Raw genomic sequence first — 24,533 nt, forward strand, 5'->3', positions numbered from 1 at the left:
GCCTCACTGTAGCAAAAGAATAGCAGCGATTTCACGGAGGAACAGTTGTGTTTTCAGTGCCAACACATTTGCTCTGATATAGTAAACACACAGGTGCATAATGCAGTTACAACGCCACTTGCATAACCCCATGTTGGCCTGTAATAAACTCGGACGGAGCACAATACGCGCGTGTTATCAAACGAGCCAACGCGGACCCATCGGGTCAGAGGAAGGAGGCAGTCAAGTGTTGAGGGATAAGCCGCGATTTGTTTTGAAGGGAACAAAACGCACAATGAAAGGATAAGTCATGACTGATGCAATGTACAAAACTGACAAAGCCTGTCTTAGTCAGTGAGTGGGAGGGGATCAGGTCTTACAGGAATAGTTGTTTCACACTCCTGATAGAAAACTTGCACTGGGACTTCTTGTCCCACACAACCTGCTGTGCTGCCTTTTTTTGCAAGTTCATCCTATTCACTCATGCAGAAGTTGCTTGTCTTGTTATGTCACATTTAAATCCGGCCAGTCAATAAAAAAAACTGGGTGATTGTTCGATGGAAATCCTCGATTTATGTTCAACTGTCACCACACGTAACCTAAAGTTCAAAAGTTTCCTGTTGAGATTCTGCAAATGTGTCTAAGTTGTGAATGGAGCTGTTTGCCATGGCAAACAATCAGTCAATGTACATGCAAATAGTTAAATCGCAGTGCAAACTGAAGAATCTTTGCACAGTTACATTCAATGGTTCCTAAATAAAAGGAGATTTTTATAGTTGGATTATTGAGGTGAAACAAATGACAAAATGAAACTAGAACATTGCATTTCCTGTGAAGTGCATGCATGTATGCTGACGGCTTAAGCTGTTAACTTCAGGTGTTGAAGTATACTTTAGCATTGATATAGCATTTTGAAGGCAGAACAAATTGCTCCAACATTTAGAGGACAGAAGAAGCCACTTGGATGAGTGATGAAACATTTAAAGAAAGATAGTTTTTAGTCCAGATACCATGACTCAACTTCCTGGCATCACCTGGATAAACAAGAACCTTCAGCAACATATTTAACATTTAAATTACTTCCTTTGTGTTGAATTAGCTAAAGACAAGACACAATTCGTAAAGCAAGAAAGCCAATACAAGAAAAGAAAAGCATAGCAATAGAAAGTTTGTGCTAAAACGTAATTTACTCAGAGGATTTAGAGACTAAATAGGCAAATAAGATTTAAAGAATTGCAAACAAAGATGCCAAAGATTTGGTCAAAAAAGCTAAAAATACCTTTTTAATGCTAATTGCTGTATATATTTATATTTTTTTAAAGTGGACAAACCGCCCCTGCCTGTTTTTGCTGCCACTGGGCATGTCAAAACTCATCCGCTTGACTGTTTGACCATTCAACAACTTGATGCTTGAAAAGCTCTTGCTTTAAGACAAAGCTCACTTAACAAATCCCATTGCTGAATGAGAATAGGATTCAAATGAATTATTTGATTCAAAACACCTACAGAAAGCTTAGCAGGCATCCAAAGCTACCATGGACTAAAAAAGATGGCCAGAGCGTGTCCATGGGTGTGTCTTGACTTTGTGGACAGTTGTTAAATTCTGGGATTGACACCATCCTGGCTGAATGCAACACTGAAAACCTTTTCAAAATGGACACGTAGGCGGGCAAAGAGCGTGACAAATTCAGAAAAACAGATTCCAGTAAGGCCACTCAAGAGGTGGAGATTCAGTAATCACCTGGTAACAAGAAGACAGTGCCCCACTTTGTGCACAGGTTGGACTCCATGTTATTAATCTAAATGATGAGGTGCATAAAAGTGACTTTCTTGTGTAACAGAAAACCTAGTGATTACTTTGTCAACTGACCAGCGTCCAGTAATTTACATATTAAACCGGCTTCAAGGAGGAAGTCATGATAGACCAATAGGGACTGGATTAAACTGACATATTTTGCCAAAATACATTATGTTTTTGTTTTTGGGTAATGTCTCATGAGGCCAGTGTGTACAGCACTTTAACCCTTTAATACCCAAACCGTCGCCCGTGACAGCTAAATAACACACGCTCTGTAAGTTACTATAACTTTTTACCATTTACACTATTAAAGTAATTCTGAAGGATTGTGACACGGTAGAAAGAAACTTTGTGCTGATTAACAATACTTTACATGAATAAAGGCAATACGACACTTTACCTTACTTATTGGCAATGCAACGTTTTACGTTCGTAAAGACAATGCACCACTTTGTCAGTAAAGTAACTATTTAACATTTTGCGTTTGTAAAGTAACAATTCAATTTGTAGAGGGAATGCAACACGTTATGTTTGAATTGGCAATGCAACACTTTATGTGAGTAAAGTAGCAATTCAACAATTTACATTTGTAAAGTAACAATTCAATAATTTACACTTTTAAAGTAACAATTCAGCAATTAACTTTTGTAAAGTAACAATTCAGCAATTTACGTTTGTAAAGTAACAATTCAGTAATTTACTTTGTAAAGTCAAAATTCAATATTTTACCTTTGTATAGTAATTATTCAGCAATTTACGTTTGTAAAGTAACAATTCAACAATTTACATTTGTAAAGTAACAATTCAACAATTTACATTTGTAAAGTAACAATTCAATAATTTACACTTTTAAAGTAACAATTCAGCAATTAACTTTTGTAAAGTAACATTTCAGCAATTTACGTTTGTAATGTAACAATTCAGTAATTTACTTTGTAAAGTCAAAATTCAACATTTTACGTTTGTATAGTAATTATTCAGCAATTTACGTTTGTAAAGTAACAGTTCAATAATTTACATTTGTAAAGTAACAATTCAGCAATTTATGTTTGAAAGTAACAATTTGCCACTTTACGTTAGTAAAGGCAATTCAACACTTTGAGAGTAAAGTAGCAATTTAACACTATGTTAGCAAAGGCAATACAACGCTTTACATTAGTAAAGAAACAATTCAACACTTAACATTTGTTAAAGCATTGCAACACTGTACGTTACTTGAGGGAACGCAACACTTTATGTTATTAAAGTAACAACTGAGTACTTCACAATGGCAACCCTTGACAGTATAACCGGAAAGGTCAACAAAAGCGTCAGTAATGGCAATGGAACATTTGACACTAGCAAAGTAAAAATTCAACACTTTAGACCATTGAATCTTTGCTAACATAGCCTTAGTAAAGTGAAGTAACATATTAGTAAAGTTTACAAACGTTACGTCAGTAAATCTTTTGTATTTGTGTAAAGCTGCTCTCCTCCAGGTCATAATTAGCAGGTTTATGCAGATTCTATAAGTACTTCACGACTGTAAAGTGTCACATGTTGGTGCAAAGCTGCTTTTTTATGCATCAGAATCTGTTTGAATAGCATTAATTGCATTTGAAGAGATACAGTAATTCATCATCTGGAGCCACAGCTTTGATGTTGAAGGGTTAATTCCAAATTCACAGGTATATTTTGATATTAATTCTTTGTGTGTGGGGAAAATAAAGTACAAGTGAAGAAAAACACAAAAACAACAGTAAGAATACTTTCACCATACTGGTGGTACTTTTTTTTTAATTAAACTAAGTGAACCTTCTGCATTGCCTCTTGACGACGGTAGTTTCAACTTGAAGACGCACACAGCTGTTTTTGTAAGATTGTGAAACTCAAAGGTCTCTTTCGTTTGCAGCCTTGAACCAGCAGAGGATCACCCAAAGCGCTCCGGTTAAACAGGGAGGGCCGCTGCCTCCCAACCCTCACGGCGGCGTCATGGGAGGAAACAGCCAGATGAGGCTGCAGCAGCTAGAGAAGGAGAGAATGCGACTGAAGCAACAGGAACTTCTCCGGCAGAGACCACAGGTCAGGACGCTACACCCCCCTCCCACTCCGTTTGAGTGACAGAACTGTTAAACGCATGTTGTTTGTTTCAGAACGTTTTTGTTGTGTTTAATGAATCTGAGTCATGAGTGGTGGATTTAGGGCCTCTTTGATCGGTCTTTATTGTCCGGCCGCCCTTCCATGCAGAGTTGTGAGTCATCTGTGGTGATTTTATTACTTCCTAACAGTGACGTGTCTGCGGCACCCACGCAGGGCGGTTCAGCAGAATCTACTCGTTTACTCAGGGTTGTGTCACAACACCAGAAACTGAGCTTTATGATTATGGATGAGAGTCCCGGAGACTTTGTTTACCCTACTATTCACATGGGTTGTTTAAAGTTCAGCGTGTAGGAAGTGGGCCGCGCGCGCGAGCAGCAGACTGTAAAGAGCGAAAACGACTGTTTGACCTTACTGAAAGTCCACAGAGATTATGTCCCGCATGCTTGAGCAACCAGGTTATTGTTTTCAAACGGGCTGCGATAGAGACGGCTTGCTCTGCACAGACAGGCGTCTGCTGCTGAATTCCACTTCGCAACCTTGAAAAGATTTTAAGATTTTCCAAGGTTTCACATGCGAGCTCGTCGGTAAAGCATGACGACAAAAGTTTTAGGGTAACAAATGAACTGCTGCACATGTGTTGTTCATTTCTCCTGCTCTGGAGTTTACAGGTAAACAGCAGCAGATAAGACCTACAAGGTTTAGTTAAAAAAGTATGAAGATCTAGATCGGTATGGAAGCCCAAACTGTTCATAATTAAATAAATAAATACAGCATTATTTAATCAAGCAACACTCCAATAAAAGTCTTTTCAATAAATAATTGACCATTTTATTATGAAATACATTTCATTAAAATTTAAATGGACCATTTTATTATGAAATACATTTCATTTTTACTTTAAAACATAATTTTTATGTTAAAAACATTTCACAATAAAAAATATATATCATAATAATTTTTTTTCATGTTGGATATTATTATAATCATGTGGGGTTTTTTTTGTAGAAATTTTTATTTCAAAATTACTGTTTTCCAAAGTGTCCTTTTTATTTCACAATGCTGTTTTTCAGAACGATGTATTTATTTCATGATGAGCTTTTTCCGAATAATAACTCTGTCTGTCAATCACTGAAAGTGGGTGGGATCTAGACGTTCATTGGCTGATCCTCTGAAATCGACTTGTATGCCTAGACTCCTGCTCTACTGTGTGTCTCCCCGTACCCAGACAGTAACGCAGACAATCACCAAGATGACATATTTCGGTGACATCCGTGTAGCTTTGCTGAGCTTAGCGGATCAAATAGAAACAGGCGATCTGTCAGCAGACGTTATTTTGAGACATTTGGACACATTTTTGAAATGATCGGTTGGGTACACGCGGCAGAAGAGCACGCTAACATCCACGACTCTATTTACGACGCTGAAGTTGGCTTCCGATTCACAGCTTCCGATTCGTGAGAGCGTTCCACTGTATTTTTCGAACTCAGACCACCTAAAAACAGGTCCTGTTCGAAAACCACTGTACCTAGACAGTTCAAACCTGGATTAAAGAACGCTCTCGCGAATCGGAAGCTGTGAATCGGAAGCCAACTTCAGCGTCGTCTCTCAGTCTTTCTCTCATCCTCTGTCCGCTCCGAACCCCCGCGCATTTAGCGCATACCCGGCCGTGTGCTCGCTTATGTCCAGACCCCCCACCCCACACACACATCACACCGCTGATTGCCGGATTGAGCTCAGCGCACTCCCACCCCGCCGCGTGCGTTCCCGCACACATGGCGGTGTGAAGCCAACTTCAGCGTCGTAAATAGAGTCGTGGATGTTAGCGTGCTCTTCTGCCGCGTGTACCAAACCGATCATTTCAAAAATGTCGTCCAAATGTCTCAAAATAGCGTCTGCTGACAGATCACCTGTTTATATCTGATCCGCTAAGCTCAGCAAAGCTACACGGATGTCACCGAAATATGTCATCTTGGTTATTGTCTGCGTTACTGTCTGGGTACGGTGCCTCACACAGTAGAGCAGGAGTCTAGGCATACAAGTCGATTTCAGAGGATCAGCCAATGAACGTCTAGATCCCACCCACTTTCAGTGATTGACAGACAGAGTTATTATTCGGAAAAAGCTCATCATGAAATAAATACGTCGTTCTGAAAAACAGCATTGTGAAATAAAAAGGACACTTTGGAAAACAGTAATTTTGAAATAAAAATTTCTACAAAAAAACCCCCCACATGATTATAATAATATCCAACATGAAAAAAAAATTATTATGATATATATTTTTTATTATGAAATGTTTTTAACATAAAAATTATGTTTTAAAGTAAAAATGGCATGTATTTCATAATAAAATGGTCCATTTACATTTTAATGAAATGTATTTCATAATAAAATGGTCAATTATTTATTGAAAAGACTTTTGTTGGAGTGTTGCTTGATTAAATAACGTTGTATTTATTTATTTAATTATGAACAGTTTGGGCTTCCATAGATCGGTAGCTTAGATATCGATCATCTTTAGATCTCAAATTTTTAATTAATTAATATTAGGCTGTTCTTAGCCTGAATATAAAATTCGTTTTGGTTTTTAGGTCATAGTTTCTGCAGAGCGGCAGTAGTTCTTTAGAATTTTGCCTTTAAGTTGTGGGCGGGACGTTGGTGCGAAACAACCCCTTCCTCCTCCCTGTTGCTGAGAGCTTGGACCCAATACTTTCAAACCCCATTTTTTTTATCAGAAATGTACTCTGAGCTTAATTAACTTTAAATATGTCCTCCATCATCAAACCCACTCCATTGAAAATTGTGTTTTTAACATGTTCTGGTAGCATTTTGTCATGATGGAGGACATGTGTTAAATAATTTAAGATTAAAACTGTGTTTCTAAGTATTCATTTATTCAAATGTATTGGATGAGGAGCAGATGAAAACTTGTGGTTTGAAAAAGCTCAGGTTTGTGGACAATAGATCCATTAACGTCTTCATTTTCCTCGTCTGAGCTGCCATCAGGCTCAGAACTGTACGCCTGGATGGCTTCAATGTTGTTTATTTTATTTTAGTTTGGGGTTGTGAGGAGCTGTAAGCTAGCGGAAGTGTGTAAGCAAAGGAATGCTGGGATATCAAAGTAGGGTTACTTCTACACCAATAGTTTCACCCACAACCCAAAGGCGAATTTCTAATAAACTCGTTGCTCTGTTGAAAATATCTCTTTAAAAAAACTACAACCATTTTTTTTTTCAATTTTTGCTTAAATTGCATAATCATAATTAAAAGACCACTGGAAACACTTTTTCTGTTTGGATAACCATAAGTAGAGGTTGTGTAACTTCATTAGAGAGTTAGGATTTCTTGTTTATCACAGGACTTGTGTGCTAAAAACAACCTGTGATAGACGAAATCCCTACAGTCAGCTTTATTTATTTATTTTTACAATTTGTTCATATCTTTTAAGGCTGTAAAAACACACTTGGTACACTTTTATCAGTCAGACATTAAATTTTAATCACATCCAACTGGACGATTGTTGACTAGTACAATGAAAACGGAACGTACGATTATCTTAATTGCAGGTGGTTCGTAAGTGCTGGTTGGATGTCCACACAAACTACACTGGAGTGCACACTTGTGAACAGCACTAGCAGTGCGCCGGATGTGGGGGAGGGGTTGGAAAAAAAAGAAAAAAATGTACGACACACTTACTTTACACATTCCTACTTTACCCTTGGGTGTTGTGCAAGTGTTCGTCACAAGCTGTCGCCTGCAGCATGCCCATAGATAAAAATTTGCATGAACATTTATGCCCTACGGGCTAAAAGCCTGCGTCCGCCGTACACGTTTGCCCATTGTTCCACCAGTAATCATCGGTAAAGTGTTGGAGGATGAAACCAAAGATCCGATTACGATTGAAGAATATGTAAAAGCCTGAACTCATTCTGTACAGAAACCTGAGGGAGATTAATTAATAGTTGTATACAGCCAATCAAGATGCAGAATAAATTGCTCAAATAAAAAAAAAAATTCAAAATTGCACAAAAACGCTGTATACTTGGAGGTTGAAATGCTGTTTTTTTTGTTGTTTTTTACTCGATCAGTCCTTTTTTTTGTACAATGATGTGCACACACAAAAAAAAAAACCAACATTTTGTGTTTGTCCAAGCTATAATCCTCCAGTTTGGGTTCCTAAACCATTATTTTATGTTTTCTGTGATTTGAGATTAATTTTTGTTTAATCTTTCATTATTTTTGTTTTTTTCTTAGATTTTTTTGGAAGTAAGTTCAGATTTGGGTTGTTTTGTAGCGTGTAGTTTCTTTTAACAATATCATTATTTTAGAATGTATTTGTCGTCATGGGGTCCATTGGTCTTTTTATGAAAAACTGGATATTATTTTTTTGCCATTTTGTTCAAAGTTGAAAGAAGAAAATTCAATTTTTACAAAAAAAAAAAATCTGCAGATGTCCAGCATCTTCTTTCTAGCTGCTAAACGTTTTCCCCAAACCTCTCTTTGCGTCACTTTTGTTGTTGTTGTTGTTCGGTCGTGGTTTTATCCAGTCACCTGATGAGAGTTTCGTCCGCCTGTTTGTTTCTCCGTAAAGTTTTTCCAGATGGTTTGGCGAGCCCCTCCGCTCATCGGGTTCACACATGCTGGTGGAGTTTCTTTTTCTGAGTGGAGGAGTGGGTTAAAAAAATCTAAGTTGGGGATGGCTGTAAACAAAAACAACAGAGTTAAAGTGGTAGAGAAGCTTTCAGAGGCGGTGTGTGTGTGGAGGCAGAGCGGACGAGTTTCAGCGATCCGCCCGCATTCGGGGCCTTCTGATAACAGGCTGTGCAGGACCTGCTTCTGTAGAGCCGCTGAAATATTTAGATCATGATTTGTCACAAGGAAGAACACCCCCCTCCCCCGTGGTGACTTCCTTCCTCGTCTGGAAAAGGTAAAATCTCAAAAGGTTGACAGTCAGTGAGGCGTTTTTTCTTTCTCTGTTACCCTTTCAAGGATTTGTAGGAAACAGAACGACATGACTTCATATCCTCGGCCTTATCTGATGCCGTGTGTTCAGAAAACAATCGCCTCCGACTGCGGCAGGCCTCTCGGGGTAACATGACACTCCGTCGAAGGAAAAATGGAGTCAGCAAGCTGGCATAGAGTCTGTTCCTTCACTTGCATCTGAGGTTTTAGATTATTTTTTAATTGATTTTCTGAATTAAATTTCTAATTACTTCCTTTTCCCCTACTATCATCTACAGGAGCTCGCTTTACGGAACCAGCTGCCCACCAGTATGGATCAGGATGGCAGCTCCAACCCCGTCTCCTCCCCCATGGCCCAGGACGCCCGGACCATGACCGCAAACAGCACCGACCCATTCCTCAACAGGTTTGTGTCATATGAAACCAGGTTCTGGTTCTAGTCCAGGTCCGCTCAGACCTCCAGAGGGCGAGGGAGCTCCCTAATTTACAGGAGCTGTGAAAACAGAAGGCCGGTCCCGGGGCTTAACCCTCCTCACATGCTCATGACTCACGGGAGGAGCGGCAGGCGTGCTCACAGCGCCCTCTGCTGCCCAAAGTCTTTAAAGGGGAGGGGGGGCGTTAAAATGGTGGCACACGTGCGAGCTTCAGCTGGTGGAACCAGCTCAGAAATGGCCGCAGGAGGATTTTCCGTCAGATTCTGCGAGTGGCGAGCGGGGGCCATGAGAACATGTGGTCCAGTCAGTAGACGGGCCGACCTAATCTCCCCTGCTCCCCCCGCGGCCTTCCCTCCCCGGCTCTCACAAAGGCCTCATTCATCCGCCTCTGCCGTACTCTGCCTACATATTTTTCTGCTAATTAGTATAGGCTTGTCGAATGTCTTCTTTTTGTCCAGTTCGTTGTTGCTCTTTTTTTCTGGATGTGGAAAAAAAGGAAGCTCTGTTTGACGTATATGAACGTGCATCTGAGCAGAACGGGGAATCGAGGCCGCGCTTTCGCCGCGAGGCCTCCTTTAGTTTTAGTTTAGGTTTTAGTTCTCACCGGTGGTTTCTGCGTCTCCAGCGGGACCTACCACTCCAGGGATGAGAGCACCGACAGCGGCCTGAGCATGAGCAGCTACAGCGTCCCCCGCACTCCAGACGACTTCCTCAACAGCGTCGACGAGATGGACACAGGTGAGGGAAGAGGGCGGGGCCTCGTTCTTCACTGCTAAGAGGTTGCCTCGGAAAAGATCACTAATCTCAAGAAGAAAATCAATTAAAACGTAGTAAATGTATCTGTCCGTGCAGTTAGTTAATTTATTTACCAAGAGATCTTATAATAAGAAACAAGCTGTTAAAAAAGCTGAATTGCTTCAAAAATAAATGTCATACAACCCAATAAGTAGTATTTTTTTCTATTTCTAAACTAAATCTAAATAATTTCATCACTCAATCAGCCTTTATTAACTTCATTCATAGTAACTATATAGCTTGTTTGTAACACACTGCACATTAGCCGTGCTAGAAGAGTTAGCACATTTACAATACCTGTCAATATGCTAATAAGTAAAAACATGTAAATATTCAAAAATTTTGTTCGCAACATGTAAAAAACATACTAAGACTGCTAAAACTAAATGTTACAGAGACTATTAGCTCCCAACCTTGTTTGTAGCATTTAAAAAAACAGTCCAACTGCACTACACGTTAGCCGTGTTAGCATTTTTATTAAAACCCAACATTGTTTGCAACTCGTAAAAAAAACCCAGAATGTTACAGCTAAAAAAATGTAAGTGTGACAAGGCTAACTCCCTGTTGTTAACATATAAGAAAAGAAAAACAGTACGACACCGCCGCATGCTAGCCACGTTAGCGTATTGACAATACCTGTAACTTCCTACTTAGTTTGCAACATGTAAAAAAATCTCACTAACACAGCAAAAACGAGCTTTACTTTGACTACAGTAGCTCTCAACTTCGTTAGCTTTTTCACAGTACCTGAAACTACAAGTTTTGTTTGCAACAGGTAAAAAAAAAGACCAATACTACTAAAACAAACATTATTGGGCCTATACTTGTTAGTAACAAGTATAGCAACATTAGCAACATTAAAAATGGAAAACTGTCTGACATCGCTACACGTTAGCCGCGTTAGCATATTCACAGTACCTGAAACTCAAAATCTTGTTTGCAAAACTAAAAAAGAAAAAAAAACAGTAATACCAATAAAAAAAACTTTATTGGGACAACAGTAACCTTTGACTTTGTTAGTAACTGGATAAAAAGAAAAACACCGCCCCACATAGCTACACATCAACTCATACAAAAATAACTAACAGATACTTGATAGAGCGCGTGTAACTTTCAAACATGCTTTTACCTCAGTTAGTGCTACATATACAATCCATAAACAATATCAATATTGATTAGAAGGTTCACCGTTTTTTTTATTAAATGAAGGCTTTTAAGTGTGCTTTGTTGTTAATATTTCTTACAGTGACAGCTTAAAATCTTTGCAATAGTTTGCAGTGTATCATAAACGTTATTGACCCCGCCCCCTCTCATTGATCATCAGGAGACCCGCTGGCTCCCTCCATGGGGACGCAGCCCAGCCGTTTCCCCGACTACCTGGACACCATCCCCGGCACGGACGTGGACCTGGGCACGCTGGAGAGCGAGAGCATGGCGGTGGAGGGCGAGGAGCTGATGCCCAGCCTGCAGGAGGCCCTGAGCTCCGACATCCTCAACGACATGGAGACCGTGCTGGCAGCTACCAAGATCGACAAGGAGAGCTTCCTCACATGGTTATAGAGGACCCGCCTCCTCCTCCTCCTCTTCCTCCCTGAGCTCTGAACTGCCTGCTCTCATCCGTGAAGGATTCATGGATGTTTTTACCAGACATTTCAGCCAAGTTTTTTTTTTTTTTTTGGGACTTGTGTGAAACCCCGCCCCCTGCGCCGCCCTCCTTCTCTTTCAGGCAGTATTTCTCCTCACTGGTGTTTTTAAATGTGTCTGTGTCTTCAAGGCTGGCCTATGAACAGACAGTTATGCAAGGGTGCCCCTCCGAATCTTTCAGCGGCCTCCTCCCGGATCTGGAGCCCGCTCACCTTGAGCATCCTAACGGACTCGTGTGCGAGGACCGCCGCCGTGTTTCTACGTCTTCTTCTTTTAACGAACCTGAGAAACCAAAAATGATGTATTTGGCGAGTACAGAACAATACTGATTTGGGGTAAAGGTAACAAGAGGCCCGGTTGGACATTTTGGCTGGGGAGGGGGCGTAAAAGCATAGGGACCGACTACAGTGCTGCTTGGCTGTGCCAGCAAGTCTAAGTTAAACCTTTTTGATAGATCAAGTGCCTTCAGTTGTATTTTTTAAAGATGCGAGCAACACGAAGAATTACTCTGCAATATTAAAGCATCTGGCGTTTATTTTACTTATATATCAGCCTTCTAGTGTTCAACCATCAAAATGTTTTTCAACAGAATTCGGGGGTTCCCTTTTTAACCCTTCTTCGTATCTCAGTCTTATCCTGGCATAACTCCCACTTTTATTGATTTTTTTTTAGTACTTTTATTTTGTTTTTTAGCTCATTACATGCGTAGCTTAGATCAAACTGCTTGAGTTTTACTGTCATGGATGAACTGAAACTATTTTTAACAGAGTCTGTTGTTGAGATTTATTCTGCTTGAACATTTTTAAGACTGTCTTTTTTTTTTTGCTTTACTTTATATACATATACATATATGTATTATTAATGTTGTAATTTCGTTGATCACGAAACGGCTTTTTTGCAAAACATTAACCAAAAAGGCAGAATTCTGTTTAGAATTGCAGAAACTCCTCAGATTAGATCAACTTGTGAGTTTTTTTTATTGCAAGTTTTGAAGCCGTCTTCCTCTAGAGGGCGCTGTGGCCTCTGTGCGTCGAGGGTTAAAAGAGGAGGTTTTGGTCAAGCGGGTCGGAAAGAAAGTCTGGAGCGGTGTCGAGAGTGAGATTTCTTTTTTTTTTTTTTACATTGTTTTCGTGAGTTTATAACGAAATAACCCCGGAACAATCGAACAGCTCGGTCAGGAATTGTCGCAGCAGATTCCAAAGACGTTTTCTCGTAACAACACTACCATTTAGTTTTGGTTCCAGCGTCAGAGCCCGGTAATGCAGTGATTTGCGAATCGGCTTCTGTACGAACAAAACCGTATAAGCTAACGGGATGATTTCTGTATGTTTTAAAGTGTTAATGGAGAAGTTTTTCCTTTCTTTCTGTTTGTAGGTTGTTTTGAGTGACTAACCCTGAAAGTTTTTACTTTTTTTATAAGATGAGGCCTCGGAACAGAGGAGAAAGCCTTTCTCCCATCAGCACTCGCATGTTTACATACTTTGGGGGAACTGCTGCAGCAGCAGTGGAGACGACACACTCTCACGGTTATTTCTTGATGTTTACACTGTTGCATCCCTGCAGAATAAACAGCCTGCCGTGTGGTTTAAGCCGACGGAACACACTACGTATATGTATATCTACATACATATATCATTTTGTTTGTTTTCAATTGTTTTCTGAGAACTAGTTGATTATAAATCATATGTGGATGGTTTGATGGACAGTGTTGGTGAGAACAAAGCAGCAAAAGGGGCGGGACACCACGAGGCGGCTGGAGGTTTTTCATTCAAATGCAGAGATGTCACTCTAAAGCTGATTTTAATGCTTAACTTAGTGTGTACTTGTCAGAGCGTTACTAGCTGTTGACTCACCGTAGCAGTAGAACTAATCAAAAAGTTAAAGGATTTTGTATTTAGAGGATTTTGTATTTAGAGTTCTCTAAATGCACATGAAATGAGTTTATATTCAGTAAAGACTGTTCATTTTTTGATAGATATGTGCATGTGTTTTAGAACAATAAATTCTGTTACATTATATACCTTTCTTCAAATGATACTTTGAAATTGGCCTCAAATAAAGTATATACTTTGTGGTAATCGTTATTTGTGTGGAAGGTTTTCATGTGAAATCTATTTTTATTCTTTCATTTAAAGTTATTAGGTCCAGAAAACATTTACTAATATTAAAAAAAATAATAAAGTAAAAATAAGTTGCTGATTTGTGTTGAGAAAAAAAAATTGAAGTGTTGCAGTTCTGCACTTTGACCACTAGATGGTGGTATAAGTGTACACATAAAAAAAGCTAAATTAAATTTTAATTTGTTAAAGATTAGTTATGAAAAATGAAATCATTTTTATAGTTATAAGACAGTCATTATATTGATAAAATACTGTTTAACTTGAGAATTTTCCTAAAAATTATTAAAATAAATTAAATAAAATGTGGTGTAATTGTCTACTTTGACCACTAGATGGCAAAATATATATGGACAGAATTAAAAAAGATAAATTGCAAATTTAGTTTAGGTCATTTAATTTCTTTTTTAATATATTCAATCTTTAAAAATAATCCTCATCAAAGTTTATTTTTATAAACAAACTTTTTTTCTCAAATTTGACAAAAGTAAAAAAAGAAAAAAAATTAAGTTTTTTTCTCTCATCACTTGACCACTAAGCACTTATTCTTTTTATTTTAAAACTAAAATTCTAATTTGGTAAATAACTAGCAAATCATTTTTTATTTTGCATTTTTCAAAGTAGAATATAATCATGTAATTTATAAAAACTATACAGAACTATGTTTTTTCTCAAGTCTGACTAAAGTTGAAAATGAGATGAGTTACATTTGTCCACCTTGACCACTAGATGGCAGTACATGTATAAAGAAGTTTTAAAAGAATAAATGCCAATTTGGTTAAGGATTAGCTATAATGTAATTTTACGTTTCTTTAAGTAGAAGAAAATGATGTAATCTTTAAAAACTTTTTAAATTAATTTATTTTTTTATGTATTTTTTAAAATCTGACCAAAAAATGTGAAAAAATGAGATGAGTTGCATTTGTCCACTTTAACCACCAGATGGCAGTACAATTGGACAGACTTTTAGAAAATAAGGGAAATTAAATACTACTTTGGTTAATGATTAGTCATGTTTTTAGTATTTCTCTGATAAAATAATTTCATCTGTATAAAACTAATTTTTATTTTAAAAAATCTTTTTTTTCTCAAATATGACAAACATTTTCAAAAGAATAGACATAATCAGCCAAATAAAAATACGTTTTTTTATTCTAATGTGCGAGAAATAAAGTAAAATAAATGTAATGTTGCTTACATTGTTTTTATATTTGTTTTTTTATATGTTTTACTGCCATCTAGCGGTTGTTTAATGAACTGAACTAATTTAAAATCCTTAATTCCTCACATGCTAAATATTTGTCGTTATTCTTGTTTGTTCCTAGCAGAGTTAGTCTATCCCTTTACAGAGCTGCTCCATCCTGGTCTTTCTAAGCTCTTCCTGTACTTCCTGCTGCTCGTCACCTGGATCAGGTGTGCTCAGTCAAACACCTGATCTAATTAGCAACTGGAGAGGAAGGATCTGCATGACAGCATGCAGGATTGAGCAGCCTAAAAAAACACACATAGGAAAGTTAAGTTTGTACTTTAATTAGCAACAACTGATCAGTGTAAAATGAGGAGAAACATTTATTCAAAGCAAATAAAATGAAAAAGTTCATGGAATATGACTAAAGAAGCCATCCATCTTTCAGAGGTAAGTTAATCATTTTTCTTCTTTGTCTTTTTTATCTAGCCTTTTTTTATTTTAAATTAATAGTTTTAAAAGGGGTTTAGCTTTGAAATTATTCTGTCCCAAACAATTATAAGAGTGATGACATATACATGTGGTAAATCCTTGGATCATAGTTTTTAATTTAGCAAAGCTTCATCTGCTTTTTTTCTTTTTCCTTTTTAGACCTTTTTTTTCTCTTTATTTTTGCTGTTTTTAGTTTTATAATTTTTTTGTCTGTACAAATTAGATCTTTGCAATAAGAAATTTGATCTGTTTTATCTTAGCTTTTGCGATGTTTAAAAAAAAAGTTAAAAAAGGGCAAAAAACAAAAAAAGGACAATTTCTAACTCATAATTGAATTCTTTGTACAGTTTTAGGTTGAGTGTAGCATTCTTGTGTAGAACAAATAAACCTAAATAGCTAAAAATAAATAAAAAGCTTTTATCAAAGGCTGATGTTATTCACATTTATTTACGTGCGACCAGCACAGAAAGTGATGGCCACAAATAATACGACGTGCAGCCAAGATACACATTACTGCACATATTTTATGTGTCCAGGGCACTTTTTTAAAAATTAAATTTAAAATCTCATTAGCTGTTATGCTCCTAAATGTGTGAAGTGTGTTTGATCCTCCTCTGGAGAAGCGGTTCAGACATTTGCTTGTTTGACCCGAACCATAATCCAAACCTCAACCCTTTCCTTTGGATCCGTGGGACCAAGAAAAAGTTCAGCAGAAAGTTCGCAGGCTTTTCAAAAACGACGAATAGACACTTTCTATGAAGATAAATTATTAGAACAAATTATAAAGAAGAGAAGACTCAAAATAGGAATACTTAAATGAATTAGAAGTGTTGTATTTTAGCAGCTTTTAACACTTTTTTGCTTATTTCACTCATTTGATTCAACGTGAACATAATGTGAAATGATCCAAATCACTTTCCAATTGTTTAAATAAATTATTGTATAGTAAAGGTATAATATTCCCTAAAAATACTTGTGATATTTTTTTCCTGTTGGCTCCTTTAGGGAACCTCTGTTGTTATTTGGTGGCTTTTTAAATAAAGTCTCTATTAGAATGTCATTTTAGAAATATATGCAGCAAGTACTGATTTTTTTTTTCTTGGAATAAGCAAAAACATGAACCCAAAAGAAAGGTTGAAGGTCAGGATTAGGTTACAGTTAAAGCACCAAATGATTTCTGAATGCGGCTGTTTCGACTGATGAATCCTTTTTTTGCCTCCATATTGTGAACAAATGTCACAGTTTTGAAATCAAAATTTCCCAATTTTTTGGTAATCTTTGAAAGATTTACGGTGTAAGTTTATTTTTGTATTATATGAAGCTTTTAATTTAACAGTAAGCCTGAATATTTAATTAACCCCATTAAAAATGTGATTTCTAATTAACTACCAAGATCTAAAAGAAAATATTACAAATAGAAATTATACAGATCAATGGCTAATAAGCCAAAATCTGTTTAATATTTAAGCTAAAAAATATGATTAAATTATTTAAGAAAACAAGATTTAAAAAAATAGTTTGATCAGAAATAAATCTCATTGAACAGAAAATTGAAAGAATATCTATTATGGAAATAAAGAATAAACCAAAATGAGACATTTTTCAAATACATTTTTATTAATTACATGTATTATAATGTCTACTTGCTATTCCAAATATTAAATACCACTTGAAGAAAAAAAAAGATTACATAATTGCGTTGAAAAATACCACAGATGGAGCGAGGAGGAAGCATCCGGCTGTAGAGATCACTTCATCCTGTGGCGGCGTCTGATACGTTAAAGCGGCGTGATCTTCAGGTGGCGATGCATACGTGTTTTCACAGTGGGAATCGTGGATCGTCAGCGGGATCCATGGAAACGGGAGACGGCAAAGAGGACCGCCGGGAAGGAACGAGCGGAGAACCGCCCCGGAGCTTTTCACAGTAAATACACGACCAAACGATTCTGGATACTCGGATAACAAATAAGAAGACGGAAAGTTTTATTTTAATAGTATTTACAAATGTTATCCCTTTACTTTGTAATTCAGGAGTGACCCCCCAGGATCTCGTCCAGGTTTATGTCCTTCATCCAGTCGTCGTTTCCTGATCCAGACTTCAGCAGCGCGTCGATGAAGTCGGAGTCGGCGTTGATGCCGGGAACCGTGTTGTCTCCCTCGGGGAGAAAGTCAAACGTCACCCGGTTGTGTCGGCTGCTCTGGTAGCCGTTGGCGCCCGGGCTGGGCTCCGTGAAGTTACCCGCCGGCACCCTCTGCTCAGGCGACACCTGGCTGAGGTTTCCCACGGGGGACGGCGAGCTCATCAGGGCCGGGTTGGGTCTGGCGGCCGTCTCCCTCACCGAGGGGGTCAGAGGGAGCATGCCCAGGTCCGGCGCCACCTGGTTGGGGGGGCCGACGTGCCTCTGCCCGTACATGTCCGGCACGCCCTGCGGCGCGGGGAGACACCTGAGACCAAGTCCAGCCGTCACTTGTTTGTTGGCGGAACCCCAACCCATGGCGCCGCTCGTCATCAGGCCTCCTAGACTCTGTCCGGAGGAGTGCAGGTTCGCCGGGGCCCTCTGGTGCTGCACGCCCGCCGTGCCGCTCATCCCAAACGACTTCCCCGGAGCGTTGGGACCCAGGAACCTGGGCTTACTTTGGTTCAGGCGGTTGTGGACGTTTTGCTGAAACTGGTTGATGCAGGAGGTGGGCGGACAGTCAGCCGCCATCGCTCCGCCCATCTTGGCGGTGGAGACGTTTCGGAGGTGACAGGACAGCGACTGTAGTGAGTTCTCGGGACCGCCGCCGGGAGACTGGGAGGAGCTTTGACCTGTGGAGACAGAATCTATCAGGACCGTAGAAAACAAACCGGAACACTGAGCTGAACGCAGTAACGAACCCGTGAAGATGCTGCCTTGCTGAACTCCCACAATGCCTCTGGACTGCTTGTAATCCGGCGGCGGTCTCGTCAGATGGCGGCTGAACTGATCGCAGGCGTTGTCTTTATCCTAGAGAAGAAAATCAAGTCATCACTGAGGTGAACATGACTCGAAGGTGCTCTTTAACTCGACTTACTGCAGTGCTGACGGGATGCTGCAGCTGCTGCCTCGGAACCGTCTGGGTTTTGGCCGGGCCTTTCTGCTGGTTGTTGGGCGCCGAGTGTCGCAGCTGGGATTGGGCTGACAAGACTCCCAAGGTTCCGTTAGGACCAGAAGGAACTCCCTTTGGATGGAAAACAGTCGGATGTTTATGGACATGCTAAGAGGCCTACAATACTAATTTATTAATTCATTAAGTGAAATAACGGCGTTTAAGGTGTCCTTTAGCACAAATGAATGGACTTTGCAGAAGTGAATGTCTAATATGATCAGGCCTCCGTCATCCATTCATTTCTGATAGACACTTTGTTGTAAACATGCCAGAAAAGTTATGGATTAAAAATGAAATTAAAGCAATTAAAAAAAAAGAGCTTAATTGTAATTTATGCAATAATTTTACATTTTATAATTCTCAAAGACCCACTAAGATAAAAATTCATTTTCTGGATGGACGTTTACATGGAAAATGAGGCTTAAAATTGCATTTCTAAGTATTCTTTATTTAAATTGTTGTAAATCAGGATATAAAAAGATTACATTTGTGATGTAGATAAAACGCTGGGCGGGCGACAAGCTACCGACCAATTGTAGACGACCAGATCCATTCTCGGCATTGTAAGGTTAAAATTAATTTACGGAAGAAAAAAAATGACACCTTATATGTGGAATAATTCTGGTTTTGAGAAGAACACAGCATTCTGTTAAAATATCAACCTTTTTGATTTACAAGTTGCAAACGAGGTTAGGAGTCAAAGTAAATACACTAACATGTAGCAACACGATCAAAGTGAATGTAATGGTTAATTTGACATTTGAAAAACTGTTTTAAACTTGACAGAACACACTGAACTTAGAAGAAAATGTAAAAACATTTGGGGAAAGAAAAATGTAATTTAAAAAAATGTTTGGTATTTACGGAAGAGGATTAGGGCCACTGAAAAAAAGAAAAAAGCCCATGAAAAATTCTGACTTTAAAGTCAGAATTCTGAATTCTTTCTCAGAATTCTGACTTTACAGTCAAGGTTCTGACTTTAAAGTCAGACTTTAAAGTCAGAATTCTGAGATTAAAGTCAGAATTCTAAGAAAAAAGTCATAATTCTGAGATTAAAGTCAGAATTCTGACTTTAAAGTCAGAATTCTAAGAAAAAAGTCATAATTCTGAGATTAGAGTCAGAATTCTGACTTTAAAGTCAGACTTTAAAGTCATAATTCTGAGATTAAAGTCAGAATTCTAAGAAAAAAGTCATAATTCTGAGATTAAAATCAGAATTCTGACTTTAATCTCAGAATTCTGACTTTACAGTCAGACTTTAAAGTCCGAATTCTGAGATTAAAGTCAGAATTCTAAGAAAAAAGTCATAATTCTGAGATTAAAGTCAGAATTCTGACTTTAAAGTCAGAATTCTAAGAAAAAAGTCATAATTCTGAGATTAGAGTCAGAATTCTGACTTTAAAGTCAGACTTTAAAGTCAGAATTCTGAGATTAAAGTCAGAATTCTAAGAAAAGTCATAATTCTGAGATTAAAATCAGAATTCTGACTTTAATCTCAGAATTCTGACTTTACAGTCAGACTTTAAAGTCCGAATTCTGAGATTAAAGTCAGAATTTTTCATGGGCTTTTCTTTTTTTTTTTTTTTTCAGTGGCCCTAATCCTCTTCCGTAGGTATGCGACAGTTCTGGGGAGGAAATGATGTCAATCATGTTCTGTTAGCCAGATGAATTAAAGCTCCACCCCCACATAAAATTAAGATCAACTCCAAAAAGTCTAAATTGAAACTGTAAAGTTAGGATGGAAGAGGAAGAAGAGAAAATAATAATAAAAAGGTTGAAAACATTACTTAAAAAAAAGTTTTGCGTATTACTTAAAACTTAAAAATAAAAAAAAGTATATTTTAATGGGTTTTTTTTTCAGATTTTGAGACTTTAAATCTTAAAAAACACAATCAGTGCATCAATATTTCCTCCACTAGAGGGCACAAGTCCCCCAAACATCCCCTCTAATACTATTCAGCCTCTAGAATGTGGTCAAGGTTACTCCCTCTGCAGATGAAAAAAAGAGACTTGGAAAAGGGCTTTTTTTGGAGGGGGTGGGGGGTCCTTCCTCAAAGCTGCCTCTCCCTTGATAATTGTGTCTAAAGAGAGTGGAAAGAATCCCTGAGACAGCAGGAAATGTGCGCCGATGGGAAGTTAAGCTCCAGCACCATGACTACCTCCTTTTTAATAAGCTCCCCATTGCTGATCACCGACTTGTTTTTTTGGCAAAGGACGGATTCCATCCTCCAACAACCCATCTGGCTGCCAAATCTGTCTAATTCAAACGGTAACCCTCAAATTTAATGAAGACGTCCACATTTTTTGGGTGGTTTCACGTGTCTTTAAAGCCTCTCCTTTGGCAGATGAGCTGCATTCTCAGACCTTCAAGCAGAACCTGTCTCTTGTAAGGACGGAATATCATAACTCCTCCCACTTTGTGTCCCAAACAGGAAGTACCAGGTGGCTCCAAGAAGCCAAAATCTCACAGACTTCTAATGATAAATAAGGTTCTATTAGTCAGAATAATCATTCTTGCTCTGAACCCTTTTAAAAGTGTTTTTCCTAATCCTATCTTTTTTTTTCGGTAGTTTCAAATTATAAACTGATCAGTAAAAGTAGGTGGAGCCTGTTGGTTCCTACATTAAAAAAGTTTGACATATTTTGTGTATCCTGCGTTCAAGTCTTAGTGGCGTGGACTTCCAACAAGCCCGCTCATGATTGGCAATAGTGGTTGCCATAGAAACTATGACTCCAACTGATTCGGACCAATCTCTTCTTAAGCCTTAGTGACATGTACCCTTACAGATGCTGTGAGATTTTAGGTTGTCCGGCCCTGTGGAGGGTTGTGGAGAGGAGCGGTGCGTCTCACTGTCTCGTCTGAGGTCCAAACACAGGCGACACTTTCAATGACAAGTCTATGCAAACGTGCGCAGAACAGAATTTCGGGCTTCCACTTCTTGAATGCTTGTGATGTATAAATCATCACAACCGGTTGAACATTTTCACGCAGCGCTGTGACCACTCGGGGACTTGGATTTGGTAGTGTGGGAAGCGTAGCCTACCAATGTCGTAAACATGACCACGAAGGACAAACTAAGAATTCCAGTTTGCGCCTGGTCGTATTAATATGACTCCACTTACAGGAACAAAAACCTGGAGCAAGATTTGTGGGAATTGCACCGCTTTGACATTTCGCTCTGAGGCTCTACCTTAGGTAGGAGGCGGATAAGCGCTGATAAACTATAAAAACACACAAAAGAAGAAGCTTCTACCATCTGATGCTGGTCCGGTGTGAACACCAGCAGCTGAATGCGTTCATAAAACACGCCTGGTTGTGAATGCAGCATTAAGGATTGTATGAGCACTTCAGGGGACATCAAGGAATTGGACTGTAGGATGATGTACATGTGATGCTGATGTAGAAAAATAAACAAACGTGATAAAGATAGCAGGTAGTTCTCCATTCTAGCAAATGATTATAATCATTTTTAACTCCTTGGTTATAGTAGTGAAACTAACGCCCACAAATCAAACATGAAGAACATCAAAAAATGATAGACTACGTAGAGCACCAGAAAATTTCCAAGTACATTAAGTTCCCCTCCAAAGTTAGATAACATATTTGTCAATCTCTGTGTTTAAATTAGTTATATTTTGAAAATACACTGTATCTTGATGTAACTTCCTGCCAGAATCGACGTGGATCACTCGCACACCGAATAAACCAGACGATCCGGAGTGAACCACACCACAGGTTAACAAGGGCACCGAATGGAAGCGGCCTCCGTTCTGCGGCGCTTTAACGTCCAGTATTCGCTATGACCGGTCACCCACAGCATGCTCCTATATATGCAAGTCAACACCTGGTGTGTGTAGAGTATCTGTCAGTGCGTTGGTGGGAAAACGGTGAAACGGATTCAAACCAGAGTGTCCTAATCTGTAAGATTTAATTGCACTACATCCCTAAAATCTAGAATGAAACAGGATCGGTGTTGGAGTTACAGCACAACATCAAAACGGGTTTCCCTCGACAGCACAATCACAGCCCTCGACTCTCAAAAACCCACAACAGACTCCAAGAGAGGGCGACTGTCGCGAGTAAACCTGAGTAATACCCCCATCCCGATGTGTCACCGGGCTGTTTTCCATGTTTTCCCGCTGCCTCCTTTCTTCACAAGCTTGTTGTAAATGAATACCACATGTGGCTGGGCTCTACAGAGGGGAGGCAGGGTGATTTAGACTCCCATCCTGCGGCGGTGCAGGCAGCTGACAGTGATCCAGGCCCGGCCTCGCCGGCTCTCACACTGCACTTCCTCCAGTCTGGTCTCAGGATGCCGTCCCCGGGGAGCGCCTCGGCATCTGGACTTGGCCGCAACTCCCTTTCCCAGGAAACAAGCACTCCCCTCCGCAATGCTGCCCCCGTAAAGCTCAGCCCCCCACCTCCTCCCTCGACTCCGATCCTCACCGAAGGATGTGGAGCCAGAGATTTATCAATAAAAACGTATGTATCGCGAGGGGCGTACGGCTTTTATTTTTAGTCGGCGCTCCGAGCTCTTCCTGTTGTGCTTTTGGAGACTTTTTCTGGTATTGTGAGGCTGCTGGTGGAGGAGGAAACAGGAAAAAGACGGGGTGTGAAGTGGAACTCCAGCCTGCAGCCCCAGTCAAAGCTGTTGCTTTTTTACATGTGGCACCGCGGCTGTACCTTTAAGGCTGCCGCAGAACTTCGGCAGCCCAAAAATAAACGTCCTAACTTGAAAATGCTTCACCAGATCTGTTCTGCATGTGTGAACAGAAGTTAGCCTTTCTTAAGGTAAAGACTGAATCGTTCTTCTGAAGCCTCGAAACCAAATAAAGTTCATTTTTCCTCCTTTTTTGAGGTTTTTAACAATAAAATCCACTTTTTTAAAAAAAAAAAAAAAGAACAAGAAAAAACCTAAAACAGGTTCCAGACAATCCAAAGGATTGTCTCTTGTTTTGGCATTCCCACAGAAAATGTCTCTCTTTAGTCAAAACACGGCTTCATTGGCGTGGAGCCTCCGTTTTTACCTTGAAATAGCGCTCCTCGCTAACCACAACCATCGAGGGCCAGATGCATCAAATTCTGGAGTTTCAGGACTCAAACTGGGGGTGTGAAGCAGAAATATGGAGATGCCTTCTTTCCCAAAAGATTTATATAACTTTCCACACAAGCAATGAGCCCGACTTCCCACATGAAACCACAAACTAATACAACTTGCTTTCAAAGAAAGAAAGAAAGAAGTTGAGGCAGAAAAACATCTTTTTTTGTCAAAAAATAAGAGTATTGATCAACTCTGATGCTTCAAAAGTGCATTTGAAAATCAAGGTAAGTTCATTTGTAATGCACAACAAAGAAAGTTTAAAAAGAACAGAATTTAAAGGGTAACCAAACCTTAAATCAACTATCTTTGTCTGTTGACCTCAGTAAACGGGGCTTTAAAAGTGCTGTCTGTTGTTGCCAAACTTTTGACAAATTAAAATAAACTTGTTTAATTCTTTTTAATATAGTCAAAAACCATCCGTGTGCTGCTGCCCCTACAGGTTGAATCAGGGTATTACATTTGAATTTCGTGATTGGTCAAACCATTCAAGTCCCACATCATTTCAGAAGTCCCACGTCATGATCTTCAGCTCCAGTAATGATAACAGTCCTCGTCCCTAGCTCCACCCCTCTGACTGGATTCTCAAATTTCGGTTGTGGGTGGAGTCAGCCCCCAACTTCCCTGTTTGGTTACCCTTTAAAGTGCGGATGCAAACTTTTGTATATAATCAAATCCAACGCAGCTGAGAACATGTGGGTCTTCATCCTGGATTTTTTTCAGGTGATTTAAGAATTTTGGGAAGGCTGTTCTAGATCTGTGGAGCATAGAAGCTGAATGCATTGGCTTTGCCCCCCGCTGTCATAATTCATGGCCAAG

General features: G+C 39.2%; 2 protein-coding genes and 1 long non-coding RNA gene across 8 annotated transcripts in view; 2 read left to right on the forward strand and 1 right to left on the reverse strand.

Moving 5' to 3' along the window:
* The window catches only part of yap1 (Yes1 associated transcriptional regulator), a 36,129-nt gene extending 22,354 nt beyond the window's left edge, over window positions 1–13,775 (forward strand). For both annotated transcript variants that reach the window (XM_024277758.1, XM_024277759.1), the window contains 4 exons: window positions 3,669–3,838; window positions 9,097–9,224; window positions 9,878–9,990; window positions 11,372–13,775. In XM_024277758.1, the coding sequence (XP_024133526.1) occupies window positions 3,669–3,838; window positions 9,097–9,224; window positions 9,878–9,990; window positions 11,372–11,607 (647 nt within the window). In that variant the 3' untranslated portion in view covers window positions 11,608–13,775. The remainder of the gene's footprint in view (window positions 1–3,668; window positions 3,839–9,096; window positions 9,225–9,877; window positions 9,991–11,371) is intronic.
* A 1,356-nt stretch (window positions 13,776–15,131) lies between these two features.
* LOC118599542 lies at window positions 15,132–18,916 on the forward strand. Its single transcript, XR_004948939.1, has 3 exons — window positions 15,132–15,444; window positions 17,312–17,410; window positions 17,518–18,916. It is a non-coding gene; the product is annotated as an uncharacterized LOC118599542 (long non-coding RNA).
* Window positions 17,083–24,533, reverse strand: part of zmp:0000001236 (mastermind-like protein 2) — a 58,546-nt gene continuing 51,095 nt past the window's right edge. For 4 of the 5 annotated variants that reach the window (XM_036215024.1, XM_036215022.1, XM_036215023.1 and 1 more), the window contains exons 4-5: window positions 18,541–18,687; window positions 17,083–18,473 (exon numbers count right to left, since the gene is read on the reverse strand). In XM_036215024.1, coding sequence (XP_036070917.1) covers window positions 17,514–18,473; window positions 18,541–18,687 — 1,107 coding nt within the window. In that variant the 3' untranslated portion in view covers window positions 17,083–17,513. The remainder of the gene's footprint in view (window positions 18,474–18,540; window positions 18,688–24,533) is intronic. The other variant, XM_024277058.2, reaches the window with a different exon arrangement.

The sequence above is a fragment of the Oryzias melastigma genome, linkage group LG13 (assembly GCF_002922805.2).
Source record: "Oryzias melastigma strain HK-1 linkage group LG13, ASM292280v2, whole genome shotgun sequence".
In the NCBI taxonomy this organism is placed as follows: Eukaryota; Metazoa; Chordata; class Actinopteri; order Beloniformes; family Adrianichthyidae; genus Oryzias; species Oryzias melastigma.